The 21,311-nt window shown below is 42.1% G+C and overlaps 1 protein-coding gene and 1 non-coding gene across 2 annotated transcripts in view; both read right to left on the reverse strand.

Annotated features, from left to right (window-relative positions):
• Nucleotides 1-21,311, reverse strand: part of ADAMTSL3 (ADAMTS like 3) — a 277,061-nt gene that overhangs the window by 216,600 nt on the left and 39,150 nt on the right. Inside the window, exon 2 of the mRNA XM_069465643.1 lies at nucleotides 18,866-18,985. Within this exon, the coding sequence (XP_069321744.1) occupies nucleotides 18,866-18,985 (120 nt within the window). The remainder of the gene's footprint in view (nucleotides 1-18,865; nucleotides 18,986-21,311) is intronic.
• LOC138382101 (U6 spliceosomal RNA) lies at nucleotides 6,656-6,766 on the reverse strand. The gene has a single exon (XR_011233264.1). It is a non-coding gene; the product is annotated as a U6 spliceosomal RNA (small nuclear RNA).

The raw sequence follows: 21,311 nt of genomic DNA on the forward strand, positions 1-21,311 counted from the left end.
ACTACCCCAAGGAGGAACCTCCAGCTTCAGCCCTTTGTGGTTGCCACTCCAGGCTTTGGATTTTGTTTCAGACTCAGCCCTGCACACTTTACTCCTGGAGTCCCTGCCTGCCACGCCCATCGGCTGGGTGTGTGCTCTAGGGGGCTAGTGCCCCTGGCCGTGCCCACTCACACCTTCTCTGGGCAACCAGCACTTATGGGTGATCCGGCACCTTCTGCAATGTTTCATGTCTGTTTTAAGCATTAGGTCTTTAACTTCAGTTTTTAGAAGTTATTCACCTCTTAAAGAAAAAAATTAGGACCATCAGGTCAGATAGCACTCCACATGGTGGTGACCTGTTCTGTGACAATCCTGTCCCTCAGAGATTAAAGCAAAAATCACCCCGAGTGGTCTTTTTCATGTTGAGATCCACAGAGGTACAGTGTATTTCTTTAATGCTGAGTTTTCACTTCAGAAATAAGCTGAAAGAACAATCCCAGCATACCGTGGCTTATCTGAGAGCAGAAACCCATTAGAGCCAAGAGATGCATCTGCTCCCCTTTGTACTGGTGATGACAACTGTGCTCAAGTTGACTGGTCACTCAAAGTGATTGCATCTTGCTTTCAATGCAGTATTTCTCAACCTAGGCTGCAAGTGCTCAGGTTTGAGTGGTGTGGCAAGGAAACATTTCTCTAGTGGGGGTTCTCTGCCCAGGCCACACATATCCAACCTCTGTTTTGTTACATCTTTTTTAATCACAAAAATATTCTATTAAATGGTTTCACATGGGCAAATTTAACTGTAAAGCAGATTATGATTTCAAACCAACGCTTTAGAGGTTGTTTGTGTTAACAGGTGGATATTCCTATTCACCTTATAGCACGATCTCACCCAAATGGAGAAGGGGGATGGATGTGTGTGGGTTTGTGTAGGGGAAGCAGAACACCCAAACAGAGACGCCTCCCCAGGCTGAATCCCGTAAACTTATCTGCTCTGAAAAATGAAAGGAGGAGGAGGTTTCCACAGGAAAGCAAAGTGTCTCTATTTAAAAAAAAAAAAAAAAAAGGAAACAAAGGTCTTCTGTCTCTTAGTGAAGTTCTTTAAAGGATAAAGAAGAAGGGAAGTTACAACCAGAGGTAGAAAAGAGTAAAAAAGTGGACACTATTAAACAAAGTGTTGAGCCTCGGACAGTCATTCCCCAGTCCCTTCTATTTATTACAATTACCCCAACCCTCAAAGTACCTCAGCATTGTTAATCCCCTCCCTTGAGTGCTCCTTCATCGCCATTTAGAAATGATATTTATCATGTTTTAATGATCAAAGCATTTTATGCTCCTTTGTAGAAAACCTGGGAAATACATTTAAAAGAAAATTTTAAATGCCCCTGATTCCACAACCCAATGATAACCACTGTTAACATTTTGGGTATTTCCTGAGGTTTTTCCTTCTGTCCACATATGAATAAAATTGTAGACTTGCTATGTGGTTTTGTGACCTGATCTTTTAATTTGAGGATATCATCTTTGCATTTCTTATGTTATTTCAAAAGTATAAACATAATAAAAATGTGTAATATTCCATCTCAGAAATCCCACAATTTACTTAGCCATTTCCTTATGGTTTAATATTTATATTGTTTCTGGTTTTCAAGTATTATAAATAATAATATCAATGTATTTTTCCATAAAATATTTTTTTTACTTAGCATATTCCCTTGGGAAATTCCCAGAAACAGAATTAGCTGGATCAAAAACTAAAGATATTTTTGAGGCTCTTAATACATGTTGCAAAACTGCTTATCAAAAGCACTACACTTATTAGTGTCCAACAGCACCATGTAAGCCAAATCTCTCCCATCACAACCACTAGTGCTAGGTTTTCAAACTGTTTTTCTTTTTTGTTTTTTTAAGTAATGCTGGGGGAGGGGAAATGCTATTTGGTCATTGCTTGGATTTATATTTTATTGATTACAGATGAGGTTCAATCTTTCCATACAATTGTTAACTAGACACTTGCTTTCCTTTTAGAACAGTACATTATTTTCCTTTACTTATTCATTTACTGTCGTTTTTCCTATTTGCAAAGTCCTTTATATTATGTTGTAATTTAACATAATTTGTATTACATGTTATTTTACTTTAACTTTTCATTTGAATGTTTTTTGACAAGTACACATTTTAAGCCTCCTAAGTACGTTACTGCATCGATATATTCCACTTTCCACTCATTTCCAGCTTCTCCATCAGAAATTTGAGAAATATTTACTTTTATGGTGTTTTTATGGTTTAATTTTTATTTAACTCCTCAATCCATCTGGAATTTATTCTGGCATATGGTAAAGATTTAAATTAACTTTCTCTAAATAGTTAACCAATTGTTTCAATACCACTTGTTGAACATATTAAATGTTTACATTTATTGAAAGTATTTGAGGTTATAGGTTTACTTCTTAATTTAGACTGTAGTTACATGATAATTTCTGGGATAAATATTCTCATTTTTGTTATCTTCTACATAATGCATAATTATATTTTTCATTTGTTCTTGCATGTATAGTTGCTTTAGGAGAATGTTTTAAAATTTCTAACTGCTTATACTTTTTGCTTAAAAATCTTTTCCTATTGTTTATTTGGGTCACTTAGACTCAGAGGATATGGCCTATATTAACTTCTGTATCTTAATTGTTTCTGTTTCTATATTTCCTAAACTCTAAGATCTGCTTCCCACCATTTTGTTCATTTTTTGAAACCAGAATGCAATACATCTTATAACTGACACATACAGTTAATATTAGCTTTGGATTTTTTTTTTATCACAAAAGCTTTCATTAAGTCAAAGATGTCTTACAGCATTTATTTAATTTCTCCTTTTCCATCAGACCTCCTCGCTTTTGTGAGTACGTAGCTTGGATCTCTGAGATCTGTCCAACACAGCTACGATCGCCTAGTCGATTTTATTTTCCTGTCCTCTTTCTCTGTAATTGAACTTCCTCTGTAATCGAATTTGTTCTTTTCTTTTTTCACACATGGATCAGGAACAAAGAATTTGTTCTTCCTAATTTGATTCTCTACTGAACCCAGAGTGCCTGACACTCTCTGCGTCTTGATTTCGTCTGGAAACCATGCCTGTCACCTTTTTCACCTTTGCTCATCTCAGCCTGACCTGCCTCAGGAATCTAAGCTAGTTTCATAAAGGCTATGCCCTCTTAAAAACATAAATCAGTTACTGCCCTGTGTTTCTTGTACATCTATTTTGGAAGGAGGCAGCATCTAAGAGTGTTCGGAGAATTGGAGGTCCCCTTCTCTCAAACTACAGAACATTCTATAGCATCCGTGATATCCAAACTGTAGTTCCTTTAAGAGGTCAAATCTATGTAGAACTCGATTGTACCTGAATAGGAGTTGAACAGGGGTCTCTCAGAGACCTTCGGGGAAAGACACCTTACTCACCCAAATCCTTTACTAAAAGGCCCCTGATTCTGAAATGTCTGAGTTCTCCGTGTGCAGCTGGTACAGTATGACTGTGAGGTCAGACGGCATCCAATGGTCATGAAGGACACAACGTGCCAGGTGTTTACTGATATTGTTGACGAACTTTGTTTAAAACAAGGTTTCCTGTGCCATGTGGCAAGAGTCAGGCCTCAGAAAGAGATACCAAGGCATGGCAAGACCACACCTGGCAGACAAAATGGAACTTCAGGGTAACTTCCTATAGTTCCGCCAAACTGTTCCAATCCCAGGTAGGGTAAACTTTGTTAACTTAAAAAGTATATATGCTGCTTCTAAATAAAGTATAAGAAAAGATAAAAACATAAAAATTGCTAACCAAGCCACACAGAAAAACAGGGAAGAAAAAATGTTTTGTGTATTTATTTTTTAGGTTTCTTATGCTAATAGTTTATAATAAAATTTGGCAAGTTTAATGAAGCATTTTTAACTTAAAAACTATGAGTGGAATAATTTAAGACTTAAAACTAAGAAAAAATATGCTTTAAAACATTTTAAAGGTTTGCACCAAGTTCATGGCATTATAAATCCATGTCTTAAAATGAGTTGAATTGGGGACATTTATTTTATATTATAAAAGCACCATCCTGTAATGGGGCAGGAAATGAAGCTGCTTCAAGTCAGAACACAAAATAGACTCAACTTGTAAAACATGCTGAGGCAGCCCAGCTCCCCTGCCAGCTTCAGGGCATACTTCTGTCACTGAAAACAGCTATTCAGATTGTAATGACTCTGACACATTCTAACCTTTGTACGTGCTAGAAATTCAAACACCTTTCTTTTATCACCAAATTCTAAATCAATACTTCTCAAACTTGTTCTGGTGTCAGAACGTATGAAACATCATGAGATGCTTTTAGAAAACCCCATGGAATACTAATAAATTTAACCTTAAATGACTGCACATGTAAGTTTGAACTTAATCGAATACCATATTAATATTATATATTTTAATGTGCCAGTGAGGTCAGGGCCAAACATTTAAGAAATATCTATAGAAGAAACATCTCATTGTAAAATGCTTTTCTACCAATTAGATTTTTCTTCCAATTTGATATTTTTAAAGTGGCATTATTCAATTTTAGGCATGCAATGTAGTATAGCAAAAAAATGAACGTTTTCTCTTGAGAAAGACCTACGCTTGAAATTGGCTTCACCGTTGACTGGTTATGTGTCCATGGCCAGGTTATTAACCCCTCCAAGCTGCTGCTTCCTTATTAATAATATGAAACGACACTGTCCATGTCACAGGAATGTTGGGTTTCGGTTTTGTCTTGTTTTTGTTGTTGTTTTGTAGTTGAAGATTTTAAATGTGCATCAAGGAAGACAGAATAGTGTAATGAACCCCACAATCAGCAACCCAAGTCCACTTTTGCTCCACCCACTACCTATTCACCCCCATTATTTTGAAGCAAATACAAAACATCATTTCTTCACTAAATATTTTCATGTGTATCTATAAAAGATACCTTCTTAACATATTCACAACACTGTTTTTACACCTTAAAAATTAACAATTGACAATATCAGTTTTCCAATTTTCCTATAAATATCATAAATGGTATTGTAGTTTGTTTTCTGACTGTTGTTTGTTTGTTTCTTTATATCAAGATCCAAATAAGGTCCACATGTCACAATTGGTTGATACATATTTTAACTCTTGTTTAATCTTTCTGGCTCCTCAGCTAGTCTCCTGTTTCCTTTGCAATTTCATTGCTGAAGGAACTGGATTATTTGTCCTGTAAAATTTCCCACTGTCTGGATTTTGGTGGTTGCAAACCCACGGCTGAGTTTAACATGTTTCTCTGTATGCTGTATTCCTTACAAATGGGTAATTGGATCTAGAGCCTTGATTTTTTTGGAGGAAAGGTATAGAAGGCAAGAACACTTCATAAGTAGCATTCTGCTCTCCCCTCAGACATATAACATTTGGTTGTCTCTCTCTTTTGGTGGTGTTAGCAGCTGTTCACAGATCTATCTGTTCATTAAGGTTGCGAAATGGTGACATTCTCGTTCTATCATGCCTTCTTTACTTATTAACTGAAATATTTCTGTAAAGACAAATTTTTCTCATCTCCTATTTGGTCAACCAGTGGTATAGTTCATATAGAAAAGGCAAAATAAATGTTTGGGTGTTTTTCTTTTTATTTGTTTTCAATGTAATGAGTTGATTTCCTTGCCACCAACATTGACAAACACATTTTAGTATCATCATAACTTTGGGATTTATACATAATTGACATGCTTAGATCCTTTGTAGCTTTCATTTTTATTGATGCTCAAATTGTCCCAACTTATTCTCATAAGAGTCTCTGCAAGTTGACTCCTGGGTCCTCTTGATGAGACCCTAGTTAGTAGTCTTGACAGTTTCCTTGCTACCTGTTGGATACATGATGGCCCAGGCTAATTTTGCATATTTCCACCTCCAGACCTGGAATAAACCATTTTGCCATGGAGTCCTGGTTCCGTTTAAGTGGGAAATGGTATTTAGAGTCCATGATCTGGGTACTAGAGGTGTTTGTTGCTGTTAAGTTGGCCATCTGGTTATCGTTCTTTTGCCTTTTCAGGGAAGAGGGGTAGGAAATATATCCTCTTTGTGTTTTGTTTAAGACAATGCACCTTTAAGGAGTTTTTACATATACTTAAGATTTTAGGACTATAGAGTTTTTACTTAATTTCCTCTGTTTTACATTGTATCTTCTTTCTCCCACATCAAGAATATGAGTTCCCAAGAACACCAGAAATAAAAAAATAAAAAAAAATTAGATGGTCACATTTTCAGTGTCCATTTGCTTCATCCCACATCACCCACACGGCAGCCTCAGAACCACAATGTCAGCGCTGCCACCAACAATACAACTGCTGCAGAGAGTTTTCTAATTTTATGTGTAGTTCTCTTACCCTTGGATATACCCCACCTACAGCCAAACTAATGTGTATTAAAGTCACTTGGAATAATTCTTTCTACGTGGTCAACACCACCAACTGGAAATACAGCTTTTTTGTTATTTCATTTTTATTTTTAGAGATTGTACTTTTTAAATCTAATTTCGTTTTACAGATGATGTAAAATATTTGCATGACCCTAAAGCCAAGTGTATAAGGTAGGTGTACACAGAGAAGCTTAGCTTCTATCACATCCCCTAAACTTTCTTTTCTCCCCTCACTTAAAACTAGGTTTTTTTTTAACTCTTCACAAATTTCATCCCATCTCTGTCCAGGGGCCATGCTGATCTTCTCCGTATCATCAGTTTAGTATGTGTGCTGCAGAAGCAAACACAGAGGACTGTTTTGGGGAGTAAATCGTAATTACAATGCACATGCCACACCTGATACAGTTCCTGCACGCGGAGGTTGCTTAATAAAGCACAGCTAGAATCTTAATCTTACTTAAAAAAGGAAAAGCCTCCTCTTCTCCAGTTTCAAGATCGAAGTCGCAAGAGTTACTCCGAGTACAATATTATTTCGCATCACTGTATCCCACACCAGGCACACTACGGAGACTCAAGCGATATTTGTTGAGGGACTCTAGGAATGAACGACTGCTCCCCCAGGCTGCTGCTGCTGTCCACACAGACATCAGGTACAAAGGGCTCTGTTCAAGGTACTACAACGTTTCACAGGAGCAGTGTGTTCAGAATTAGTTTTGTTAATAGGGAACAATTTTATTTAATGTATATTTTAATGCATCATAGCTCTATTTGATACATATATATCTCTTAATGTAGCATAAACCTAATACAAAGGCAAAATTTTGAGATAAAAATCTTGCCTTTTTCTAATTAGGAAGGAAAACTTAATCAATCATTTTGGTTTTTGCAGAATTACAAACTTTTTAGCATCAAATCCCAGAGGGAAGGAATTAAGAGAAGGATTCATCCAAATGGACTAGGAGCACTGTCCTTGTTGGTGGTCTGCTATGTGGAAAGAGTTGAAAATTTGAAGGAGAGCAGCCAGTGTCCAAAACCAAAGAACAATCTGGTTCTCCAGCTAAGCCTTTGGACTAATAGTATTTGGAAGGAAGAATATTATTTCCTCACAGTTGTAGGGAAAGAGTAAAACATAGAAACAAATACACACACATACCCCCACACAAGAAAGAAACAAAAACAGACTATTATGACAAAAGATAATTCACATTGTTGAAAAATTCATTTTAGTCCGTTAAGCAAACTCAGACATGAAGATTTAATTAGGATTTCTTCAAATCTTGTCACTCCTATTAATACAATAGACCTAGCTCTTCAGTGCCCATGGGAATCGCAGAAACGTCACACAGGCTTGCTCTAGAGTTGTTCTGGCTCTCAGAAGAGATCGGACGTCCATGTAAATAATTACACCTAGATGAAGCCTTGGGGCCCGGGGCAAAGGTGAGGGATTATGCCCCAAAGAGCAAGAAGAAACACCGTCAGGCTGAAGATGTTCCTGGAAAGCTACCTGGAGGCAAAGGTACCTAACCTGGGCACTGCAGGAAACGCAGACGTAAATGAAGAGCTCTGCATACCCCTAGCACAGGCACAGGTTGGAAAGGGAAAGCCGTGGCATCCAGCCCAGCCAGAGCACAGGCCCCAGAGAGAAATGGGGATAAGGGAAGACAGGTAACCCAGGGCCCCACTGGGTGGGGGCACTGATGCCAGTCTGCAGTTGAGCTATTTCAGAAGAAGAAACGGACCCACTGGAGGTTTTTGACAAGGAGTATAATTTTCAACAAACAGGTTCATTGCACATTTTCTTTGTGCCAGGCTGTGGAGTACTATCTTGGGGAAATACTGATGAGAAGACAGTGTCCCTGCTTCTAAGGGGCCCAGAGCCTAGTGAAAGAGACAGTGGGGGAAGCAATCACTGTGCTGGGAGCATAGGATACAGAATTAATGTGAGAACCTCAAAGAGGGTGAAGGAAGACTTGATGGAGAAAGCACTCAATTAGTTAAACTCTGCTCTGGGAAGGCAGGTATGTGTTACATTATATACATTAATTTCCACATAACTCAAATGTAGTCATGTATGCAGCCATGTAGTATTAGCTTTTAGAAACAGAAAGCTGTCCAAAGTAGTCATGCATGTGTGCATGTACAGAATGACGCATGTAATTGCAACAGTTTCTGGGAAGAGGCAACATTAAGGGCCTTCAGTCACTGTCCTGGGCTATCACTGCAGACCCTGGAGATGTGAGGCTCAACAGAAACTACTCCAAAGAAACTACTCACATCCTGGATTGTGTTTTCTTGAAATGGTTCAGGATGCAGCATCCCCACAGGGTTTGTTATTTGGATAAGTCAGTCACCCAGATCAGCACTAGGAATGCAAGCCAGCCCAGGGCACTGTTTCAGCACACCTGCTGCCTCCTGCTGCCCATGAAGGCTACAGGGGGTTAGGAGGTGGGAAATGGTGTAAGAAAAATAATCCCAGGATGCTTTAAAAAGAAAGGAGGGAAGGAAAGCAAAGCAAGCAAAGAAAGAAAAGGAGGACACAGAAAGCCAGCAGGTGGACCTAATCTCACCTGGGCGTGGAAGTGGAGGTGGGGATGGTATCAGAGATTTACCTGATGAAGTAACAACCGAGCTGAAGGATGAGCGAGGGTTATGCGAAATGGCAGGGTAGAGGAACAGGGTATAAAAAGCAGATGTTCCAAGCAAACAGGACAATTTCTGCAAAGGCTGCAGCTGAAGAAGAGCCGCGTGAAGGCAGAGGAAATGTGAAAGCGCCATCAGTACCCGGCCTAGAAACTCACTGGACAGCAACGCGGACAGTGCCCAAGTCGGGCAGCCTAATGGCCACACACCTGTGCCTCACGTGCCCTTGGGATGTCCCGGCAAGCACAACAGCCAGCAGTGCCCAGGCCTCAGGGCCACTGGTCTCATTGGAGAACTCCAGCCCAAGAATGGACATTGCAGTCCAGGCTAGAAGGTAGGGTGGAAACCGGGACTATCTCGGTGCCAGGAAAACCAGGACAGTTGGCCACCCTAGAACTGTGCCACAGTCTGTCTTAGACTCAGAATAAGAGTCTCTAAACATAGAAAACAACATGCTACCTTCAAGACACTTCCCTACCTGGCCCAGGCACCCATATGTCACAGCTGCTTTTCCCATAATCTGGAAGAGCCCTCAAGATGCTCTTCCAGACCCAAGAAACATGGTCCCGCATGTTAAAACCCCAGGCATGAGCAGACAAAAGCATCCACTGACAGACCCAAGCCCTGCAGAGACTTAGCCCACCAGGAACCTCTTGCAAACTATGCCTGTACTTTTGTGATGTAGGCCAGAATTGGCCAAACAAAAGGAAATATTTCCAAATAAGCCAATCAAAACATAATGTCTCAAATCCCTTGTGATAGGGAATAAATTCCATTATTGCTTCTACATCTAGCTCTTCCAAATTCAGCTTGGAGAGGATCAGCACAGTCTTTTCTTGCCTCATAGGGCTTTCTCTTGCCTGGCTAGCAAATCAGCTCAGCTTTGCCTTGTAGTGGTGTTGATCTTTGTTTTATGCCTTGACAAGAGAAAGAAATAAGATGTTTCCACCCAGAACTCTACCTGCCACTACTTCCCATTCTTATAGTGAGCCTGCAAGTCCAGTTTCCTGACCCAAGCCCTGTATGTTCTTCAGATAGCAGATAGTAACAAAACCCACGGCCTTTGCAATACCTGAGAAGGACAGGTCACAACAGAATCCCAGCCAGGCATTCAATTAAGTAAAACACACATTCAGTAGCAGAGACATTGTTTAGTAGGAAGAAGTGATGAACATGGTCAAAGAACTGAAGATGATCAGAGGTGACGTCGAGAGTCCCCACTATGTGAGGCTGTATTTCGTGGCTGGGTGATCTTCTGTGGCAGAGCTGAGAAGGCCATCTGAGCATAAGACAGGGAAAGCCACCATGTTGTGGAGATCCAGATCTAGGGCTCCGCGGAGCTGGTGCCATGGAAAACTACGCACAGAAGGGGAGGGGTGACACCGACTTGAAAGTCCACACAGGTAGGAGACCTAGAGATGCTGGAAGGTGACGGATCACCTGGGAGGAGCTGAGGGATAAGAGACTTAGACGTCCTTTTGAGGTCAAAAGTGGGCAGGTAGCACAAGTGTGCACAGAAGAGGGGAAGCCAGAGATTTGAGAGGAGCTGCAGATTTTAATATTTCTAAGGTAGAGTAGTTTGAAAAATGACAAGGTCCAGGCTGGACACTTGGAACGGTGGCTGGAGTGGAATGCGGGTGAAGGTGCTGGAGCCAGAGAGATCCGGAAAGGATGGGGATAGACTGCAGCTTGGGTTGTGTATAATCCCCGAACGCTCCCTCTTCCTCCTTTGGAAGAAAGAGGTACAGTGATGATCAGGTCATGAGGACTTTGGTGAATGCTCAGACCGGTGAGTTAGACAGGTGACACCAGCCTGCCAGGAAGCAGCGGTAGGGACTCAGATAAGGTCAGCCTCCCGTCTCAAGCCACGTGACCACCGGGGCATGAGGCATAGCAGACTCCCCGGTGAGGGCTGCAGGGGTTTTCAGTTGAAGTGGGAAGTGGGAAGTCAGGGCGTGGGGGTTGCTGACCGTGAGAGAACAATGGAAAGTACTGGGGAGGCATCAATAACCACAGGGTAAAGCAGGAGGAAGTGTGGAAAGCAAGCCACAAAGGGATGGCTAGAGAGGAGACAGTAGGAGAAAAGCCTACATGCTTTCTTTCTTTCTTTCTTTTTTTTTTTTTTTTGAAACAGAGTCTCACTTAATTGCCCGGGCAAGAGTGAGTGCCGTGGCGTCAGCCTAGCTCACAGCAACCTCAAACTCCTGGGCTTAAGCGATCCTACCGCCTCAGCCTCCCGGGTAGCTGGGACTACAGGCATGCGCCACCATGCCTGGCTAATTTTTTCTATATATATTTTAGTTGGCCAGATAATTTCTTTCTATTTTTAGTAGAGACGGGGGTCTCGCTCTTGCTCAGGCTGGTCTCGAACTCCTGACCTTGAGCGATCCACCCGCCTCGGCCTCCCAGAGTGCTAGGATTACAGGCGTGAGCCAATACATGCTTTCTTTCATCCAGGGATTGTGCATGGCAGAGCTGAGTTGCTCCAAACGACCTAGTCTGAACGCATTTGAAGACTGAGGATTTTGAGTCAGGACCAGTCTGATCTCAGAGAGAAGGACAGCAAGGGCCCCGGCAGGATGGCGCTGTCCCTCAGCATTCTTGACTGCAAGAAGGGTCCTTTAGGGAGAGCTGGGTGTGCGTCTGTCTGAAACTTCCCCACCCTATGCCCACCATTTAACCCATGGGGTGAAAAGTGATAAAAATTACAGTGCCCCAAGTATGAGTCTAGGAAGACAACATTAAAAAAGGAAAATGTCTGTGTAGTTCAAATGCTGGATACTGAACTTCTGCTGACAGACATGATTCTTTCATGCTTGAGAAATAACTGGTTTGTGAAAAGCTCAATGACAGTGAAATTCAGAGTTCACATGTGCCAGAGTCAGTCAGAACAGCACGTACGGTTGCATGTGCAATGTGCATGGATTTGCTGTGTGCCTGAACCAGGAACAGAGCACAAGTTATTCCGATTAATTGTCCTTGTCTTCCCCTAACAGACCATGAGCTTGCTTTCTTGTTAGATCGCTAAATCTTTGGAATATTTAAGCAGCATAACTACATTTGACCAAGATTACTCACTAACAAAGGAATGAACTATTCAAACTCCAATGGCTTGCTGCTTAAAAACATTATATGCACAGGCCAGAAACAACACGGAAACTCTCCTATGTGGAGAACATGTAAGTGGCTCATTTTGACCAGTCAAGAAGATGCCAATGCCCTGTAGACCCAGGGGCTATGTCCATCTTCCTTTACCAGAAATTTCAGAGGTCGGTATAAACTGTCCAAGCTAAAAACTATTACATAAATAACTTGGAAACATCAAGTGATATTTCTGAGGCCTGCCAACAGTTTAACCACAATGAAGTTCCTGGCCAAGATATTCATGAAAAGTTCGGAAGAAGTTACTTTGAGAAAGATGTACTCACAGCAAACAGATTTCTTCTCTTTAGAAAGAATGCATAAATCAATAGTTAAATAAGGAAAAGGAAAATTAGGTTTGTCATAATAGTGTAAGAAAAAAGACATTTAAAAGAAATTTAGAAATAAGACTACACAAAGACTTCATTATTAATATATTATTGTTATTACTAGTATTAAAAATTCATTGAAACATTTCTCTCATACTTTTCCTACCCACAGATTAGATGTAAAAATGTCTTAACTGAGCTTAAGGGCAAAGAACAGACACTTGGATTTGCTACTGCCTGGCTGTGTGATCTTGGACAAGACACTGTTCCTTTCTGGGGCTCAGAGTCCTCACCTGAAAAACCAGAATCCCTACTTCTTTTCAACTCTGATATGCTACGATTCCCAATGCCTGCCAGGGCCACACATCCAGCACTCTGCCTCCCTGGCAATAGAAATAGCAAATAAAATACAGTTTGGAGAGGCATTTTGAAACAAGAAATCATACAAAGAGGCAGTCAACAACTTCCAAAAAAGGAAAGAAAAGAGGCAACGATGACTCCATCTATGATGTCACAAGGCCTTTTAAGATTTTACAAACACAGAATTTTACCAACACAGACTTTTACAAGTATAGACTAATTCATACCAGAATCTGGATGTGACTTTAAGAAAGTAACTGAAATTCTTAAAAAGGATGCCTGTTTAAAGCAGGGGTGAGGGATTGGGGGAGATAGTTGGGTTGGGAGATAGTTGGGAGATAGTTGGGAGAAGTTGGATTTTAAGAGTTAAAAGTGAGTAGGAGAAAGCAGCAGGAGGCAGTAAGAATTTGAAAATCAAGTGGTCACTGAAAGCAATGGTAGATCAGAGTATAGGTAAAAGCATTTTAAATCTGAAAAAAATCTTAAATCCACTTAAATGTGGTCAGGGAGAGACAAAACAAATGCTAAATCAGGCAAGGTATCCTTCCCTGGAGTCTACAGAAGAGTGAGATGTTTGTGGGGTGGAAAGGATGATGGGGTATAAACAGATGTAAAAGGACCTCACCAACATGAGGTCAAGGTGGTTCTCTTTGAAATGGCTCCAAGCTTATATTAGCGAGATTTATCCTTGGTTAATTTTAGGAAAATCAGAACCCACCACTCACTGAACATCCAGCCTTGTTCTCCATGGTTGGAATCCAAGTTATTAACCTTTTTCCTGCCTTTTGGCACCCTGTAGCCCAAAAGTGGCAAGGTCGACGATGCACCCACATGCACATAGATAAAGAAAATTCATGGACCATAGAAATAATGTACATATGAGATGCTGATTTCTAAGTCACCCACTGCTCATGCTTAACCTCCTTCAACCCACGGCGGCTGCCCACGAGGAAGAAGTGCATTACAGCAGATCCATCAGGTCCAAGATGACATACCTTCCACTTTCTCCTACGCTTAACAAAGACTAAAAATAAATAGATAAGTAAAAGAATATTTGCGTAAAACAAGAGTTTTCCTAATTTTAAAAAAAATGACCTCTAATGGAGAAACACTAAGCCTATCACAGATTTTTAAACCAGTGTCCATGATAAAGCTCAAAGGTTAAGTCTTCAGCCAGTTGAAACAAGGTAAAGATGGAAAACACCCTCACCATCCTCTTTTCCCAGAAAGAGACCTAGGCGGAGAGTGACAGCGCAGCTCTCCAAAAACTGCCTGAGTCAGCAATGAAAAGAATAAAGTGTAGAACGTAAGACTCTGCTCCCTAGAACCGACCAACACTGAGCTGTCTGCCTACGAACAGGTCCCCTGTGGGACAAAACTCCAAAACCACTATGAGGAATGACAAAAGAATCTACCCGAGAGACTGTCTGGCTAATAACTCTTTCAACCACAACCTTCTCAGCCAGTCATCCCGAACGAATACATCCTAGCTACCTCATAAGCCTGATGCAACCAAGTGCTAGAATACTTTCTTTCTAAGAACATGCTCAGTCAGTGGGAAGTTGGTGACATTTTAATTTCAGCTAACACGTTGCACCCAGACTTTGAAAAATTGTGATGTCTGTTAAAAATTAGGGAGGAATGATACGCCTATAGATGCTATCAGCGTTGCTAATTCCAAATTCCTGGAGGAGCTGGGAATGAGTTGATAAAGCAACCCATTAATCTTAAATCATTCTCAGTGCTCTGCTAAGGTCCCCAAAACTCTATTGACTATAACAGAGGAATCAGAGTTCTCAGGAAAGGAGATAATTTTCCAGGCGAGTCCTCTGAAAGAAGCAGCTGGATATATAGAGCAGGGGAGCCGGAGGCTTACAGTGGAATGGCTTTAGTTTTTCAAATAACCATCTGGGTGTCCCTGACTAAGTCATTTGCACATTCAAAATCCCTGTTTTCTTGACTTGTCAAATGCAGCATTTGGGCCAAAATCTCCACCAGCTGTAAAATTCTATAATTCTCTAGGTAATAGTTTGCTGTGTTGCTGGCAAGGCTGCCCTGATAATCAGAATGATCCAATTAACACTCTGCAATGTGGAATATTCTATTCCTAGTTTCAAAAAACGGACTATTTTGGAATGGAAGGAGTTCAGATCATGAAATCCAGTCACTTTGTTTTTTAAAACAAATAAAGAATCTGAGGCCCCAAGACGTTAAATAACTCTATTAAATTGTAAGCTAGTTAGTGGTAGAAGCAAGACTAAGGCAGCCTGAGTAGTCCTAGTTTTGCACCAAACCGCACCGTTGCCCGGTTGGCTTCAGACTGCACACCGGAAGCTGCACCGCGCACGCCCCCATGTGATCCACAGTGTGGCATTTACACCTCCTGTTAAACGCTGCCTACGTCACCACTGTGCTTCGCTGGTCTCAGGCTTATTAGTTTTCCAGGCACCTAATCCAGGAGACATTTGAAGAATGACCTGAGGGTCTTCATGAAAATGTGCCCAGGATAAAATACTTTTAAAAGTCCTGTGAGGTTTGTCTGAAAGAGCAAATATCTACACACCATCCGCTTGCTTCCCATTTTGTCAAATGAGTATTTTATAGGCAGGAAGATCCTAGTGAACCCATGTCTGACCCAACAACTTTAGAAACCAGACTGCAGCCTCAATTGCATAAACACTTCCTTGCTTTGGCTCCAGGCCACTGTGACAGCAGGACAGCACCCCTGGCATGTATCTGGAGACTCCACAGGTACCCACACCACCTGACAGCACAGGTACCGCCCTGCCAGCAACTCACACAGACCCCGCACCTACCTCTGGCTATGGACTGCCCGCGGCTGCTGGGGTACCACGGAGGCTGCGCTGGAAAACTGCCCCCACCACTTCCCCAGGCGTGGCATCTTTGGAGGGACTGCTCTGAAAACCGTTTAAGGACAACCTGGGAATTTCTGTGCAGGAGCAATGCCCCATGCCACTCAGTGTGCTGCCATTTGTTCCAACATGAGACAATTTGTTCCAAAGAGTACAACTGGCTGCTAGACATTAAACCCCATACGATGTTGGATCCAGTGACTTGGTCGAATCTCTTAGACATAATGACGTGTGAAACACGCCAGACACAAACGAGTACGTGCTGTATGAGTTCATCTCTCTAAAATCAAAATAAAATAAAAAGCAGACATCAACAGTCTATTATGCTGATCGAAGTCCGCATGGTGGCTACTTCTTGGGTAGGGCATATTGATGGGACGGTGGCACAAAGAGCCTCCTGGATGCTGGAAATGTTTGATTTCTTGATCTAGGTGGTAGTGACACACGTGTAAAAATATTTAAGAATTCATCAAGCTCTGTACTTCAGATATGTGTGCACTGTACTGTATGCATGTTATATCTCAATAAAAAATTAATTAAAAATATCATTTAAATAGAGAATAAACTTCTTCCTTCCCTTTAGCATATCTGAGATTTTCTGAATCGAGTGTATTTATTGGGTTATTATTAGTAATAACAATAGCTAAATTAAATGCCTCTATGGGCCAGGCCCTGTGCAGGGAGATTTACATAAATTATCTCCTTCAAGTCCTCAAAAACTCTCCATAAGGTAGATACCACCTATATCTCCAATTCTCAGATGAGAAGAACGAGGGGCAGAGAAGTGAAAGAACTTATCCAAAGTCACACAACAAACACAAGGGCAGAACTGGGATTTGAACCCAAAGTAGTCTGCCTCTAAAGCCTTTGTTTCTAATTCATCTTAATGTGTTGTCATATGCTGTAGGATAAGGGGATTTTTTTTAAGTTTGATGATATTTAATTGGTTTTACATTTTCCCCAGTGCCTGAGAAGCTCCTTAACCTTATGATGTAGTTTGCAAGTTCAGCATTAAGAGGAAAGAGAAGCACAGCTTGGGTGATCGGTCTAACAGCCTCATAACTGCTTAAGTTCTGGGGTTCATTCAGGAAACACACCTCGTTCAGGCCAAGGGTCGGTTTTCCTTGCCCTTAGTAGGGGAAAGTGGGTGCCACTATTGGCTTGCGATAGTTTGACATTATTTCTTTCCCTTAAAAGAGACACACGGTGGGGGCAGCACAGAGTGTTTTATATGCTATTCACTGGAGCTTTCTGGAACACCGTGTCCTCGGACGAAATTTCCACAGCATGCCACATGCTTTTAAGATCTGCTTTAGACCTTCTGAAAAGATGAAGGACGCTTGTTTTTCTCTTTCCCTGGTTTTTATATTGTTATTATATTAAACATAATGTATCTGTGGAACCTAGAGAAGGCATTAACCACTCTTTAATTATAAAGTGCATAGCTTGTTATTTTCCAGACACACTTTTTTTAAAATCTTTTATGGCCTTCTCAATTAGTTTCTCTGAAGTTCTTATATGAAAACCTGTTGGATCATTGATTTTTGGATTAAAAGGAGCCATAAATTATAGACCCTCTAAAAATCCATGGTGGGGGTGGGGGAGGCAGAAGGCAACTTAATGATGTTTTAGGGCCTATTTGTAACCAGGCCCACAATATAAATTTGCTTGGGCTCCAAAATGTGAATACAGGGTTGTCCCCAACCCCACCCCAGCTCCTTACAATGACTATTGATGCACTCACTGTTCAAGCAACTTGAAAAAGTGATTAAATGATGAAATTTTCAGTAAGAAATTGGTCTCATCCCACCTCTGCCCCAGTGACGAGTGTAGCTCCCTTCCAGCGGGGCTCCGCTAGGTCACAGCCCTGCCCCTCACCCAGGCCCAGCTCCAGAGCTAAACCCACCAGGAGCAAGTCACTGAGCAGCAGTCGCAAGGATCAAGAGTAAGTCGTGCCTCCCCCGAGCTGGGATACAGGGTGCTTAGCGTGCTGGATAACATACTTCCCTACCTGCCCTCTGTGTTCTTCCGTTCTCCACCGATGATGCTCTACAAGACTTTCATCTTCCTCCCAGCCCATCTCCAGCACTCTGCCTCGCTCCCGCCCCAGGTCTGGGTCCCACTCCCGGTCACATCTTGGATCTACCCAAGTTGACAGAATGAATTTCCCAGAGCTGCTCCTTCTGAGTAATGTCTTTTCCCCTAACTAGGCCTTACCTAAATCAAACCATAAGACGCTGGCCTTGGCTACACAGCTGAGGACAGCACAGCTGGCCTCTGTCACTGGCCACCTTCCTCCACTCCATCTGGGGCCATGAGAAGGTGACCTCACCTAGCTTCTCATCTGCACTTGGGCCCCGCAGGTGCCAAGGTCTTCCAGGCCCACCAAGGCCCCACGTCATTTTAAATCCCACCCAGTGGGTTTGCACCACTGCCCCATAAATTCAGGCTCCATCAGCCAGAAACCTCCACATTTGGCAAAAATGACATTCTCTGTTTCAACAAGTTGTGAGTGATTTAAAAGATACATAATCTTACTGCTGCTAAGGCATCCATGTGAATTGAGCATGGAAGGGAGTCAAGTGTCCGGCTTCCGCATCTCAGCCAAGCATGGCCTTGTTCTCCAGTTAGCCTTCCGGAAGTGGTGTAAAAACACACACACACACACACACATGCACAGAGGCATGCACACTTTGTTCCTTTCTGAAAATAGGCTTGGAGAAAGAAAAAAAAATGCTAAAAGCTAAGAGGGCAGAGACGTGATGCTTACTCAGAAAACAGAGCTCTAGAATAATTTCAGAATTGAATAATAAATTTGGCAATAGCTAAAATGAACAGATCCATCATATATTTCTGATGGAAATAAGAAAAAGTGATTCTCAAGCACATGCTCCCACCAGAGCAAGAACTGCACATCGTATAGGAGTCATAAGCAAACGTAGGCAATCCAGAGGCCTTGGGATCCTTCAGGAATGTTGGGGGCCTGCTGTGCTAGCACTGCCAAGAGGAAAATATAATTATTTTGAAGGTGCTGTTGAGACAGTGTTTCCTGCCCACTGGCAAATAGCAAAGCCAAAGGTAGGTTCTCGTATGATGTTCTTACCTGGTCGTCATAGCGGTAAGTGAGGAACTGCTCCCCTGTTGTGTCCTCCAGAAAACTTCCCTGAGGAGAGAGCGCGAACTCAGGAAGGAAGTAGGCTCCAGGAGACTTCTCTGCCGTGGTCTGAAAGGCAAGATCACCTGGTCACAAAAAGGGCTCCAGTAAGGACCCCCTGGCAGGCAAAGTCCAAACTGGACACTGCAGGAGAATGAACTCACTAAAAGTTATGCCAAGAAGAGGAAAGGGAAGTTCCCTCTGTCATCAAAGACCACGTGAGGCCCACCAGGCATCTGTGTGGGGTGCTGCTAGGCCAGGTCACCACACTGGCCCGTCTCAAACTGGCACACATGGTTCATTCCCTGACATCGGCCTTTCCCTACCCCCTCCTCCCGCCACTCTCCACTTTCCAGCAATTCAACCACTGGGCAGTTAACTTCAAGTTTTACAGTTGCAGATCTATTGTTTTTAGATTTCCTTTCTTCCCTCCTTCCTTCCTTCCTCCCTTCCTTCCTTTTTAGTTGGCGAAAGAGTGGGAAACAAAAATTTTTTCCCATACTTCAACAGAAATACATGTTCATCATAGAAACTTCGGAAAATACAAACGAGCACAAAAGACAATAAAAATCACCCATAATTCCTCAACCTGTTGTAACTACTTTTAATTGTTTGGGTATATTTCCTTTGCAACTTTTTTCTTATATTGCTTTTTATATTTACACAAAAATCCAAGGTTAAAAAAACATGGGTTTTGCAGAAAGACCGAGTTTGGTTTGTGGAAAGCTCATACCCCGGCATCTGAATTTTTAGACTAAAGTTCTAATAGTTGTGGTCTGAGGGGAGCCGGGAAGAAGGGAGTGGGCCTTGGATGTGACGGCCTAAGAGATTTGCTACCACCATGCTAGCACCTCCTCCTGCAAGAGCCCATCAAGCGGAAGTGTGAGGTGCAGGGTGCTCCCCGGTCATTGCCTTGATGAGTTCAAGGAGGAAAGCAATGGAGGAGGCAGAATCCCCATCGCTCAGCTCCACCCAGTCAGAAAACATGGATCTACAACTATGCCCCCAGCTGGAAACCTCATTCCCTTTGCTTGCGAAGGAATGAGTAAGAAACAGAGGGAAAGGCCATAGGTGTTACTCTAAGGAGGAGTAGGAAATAGATGTAGTCCTCTGATACCTCCGCTGCCCCCATGGACTCATTCCCAAACCGCAGCAGGAGCTATGGTTGAAGCAAGAATATCCCTTTGAACACTGCATTTTAAAAAGCAAAGTCAACATGGGCTAACTTTGTCAAGGAACACAGAAGAGATAACTTCACCGACTAGATAATCTAGACAGCACTAGACTCTTAAAATAATTTCAAGATTTTCTTATTAAACTTTATTTACATGAGATATTTAGTACAAATATTGTTAATTGCCTCTATTGGCTTCAGAATTCATAGATTCATAATTTTAAACGCCTTAACAGACCTTGGAGAAGTCATCTCGGTCAAACTCTTTATTCTACAAATGCATAAAGATCTGAGACCTAGGCAACTTCTCAATTCCCACAGAGCCAGGCCTAGAGCCAGGGCTGGAACCTGTTAGCAGCCAAGTGTAAAGACCCAGGCAGATCCATTTAGTTGACCATGCATTCAACACACACTTACTGAGCACCTACTACATGCCTGGCATCGTTCTAAGTGCTAGGGATATAGTGAGGAACAGTAAAGATCAGGTTCCTATTTTTGGGGGGGTTACATTCTAGTGGCAGGGGATACATAATAGAATAAGTAAACAAATATATTAGCAAGAAAATTAAGGTTTTAAGTGCTCTAAAGGAAATACACAGAGTGACAGGAGAATAAAGTTCCGGAAGGGCTGCTTCATTTTAGAAAAGATGGTCAGCAAAGGCACCCCTGAGAAGGTAAGATTTCAGACAATAACTAAAGCATAACAAGGAGCCAGTTGTGCACACAGCCAAGGATGACTATTCCTGGCAAAAAGAAGGGCAAGTACCAAAGCCCTAAAGGGGAAAAGGAGGTCAGTGTGGCCGGACTCAGCGTGGACAAGTAAGAGAGTGGCATGAAGTGGAGAAAGGAATGAAGATCCAGAATGATCACAGGCATGTGGGCCACAGCAAGGGGTGGGAGAACCATGGGTGAGTGAGTATTTAAACCACACCAACGGCTTTGTGCACAAGGGGCTAACAGGAGGCAAATGGAATCATGAAGACTAGCTGGAAGGCTGTTGATACGAATCCAGGCGAGATGGGATGGCTCCTTGGGCCGGGATGAACTCAGTGGAGAGAGGTGGATGGAGTAGGAGAACCAACAAGCTTACAGATGAGGGAGAAGGAGGGAGAAATCAGGAGACTTCTGGGCTTTGGCTTGAGCAACGCGGGCTGTAAAGGAATACAACGGATGGGTAGCCCGGAGGCAGGAACGGATTTGTTGGAGAGAGGTAGAGGCAAT

This window comes from Eulemur rufifrons, chromosome 3, assembly GCF_041146395.1.
Source record: "Eulemur rufifrons isolate Redbay chromosome 3, OSU_ERuf_1, whole genome shotgun sequence".
In the NCBI taxonomy this organism is placed as follows: domain Eukaryota; kingdom Metazoa; phylum Chordata; class Mammalia; order Primates; family Lemuridae; genus Eulemur; species Eulemur rufifrons.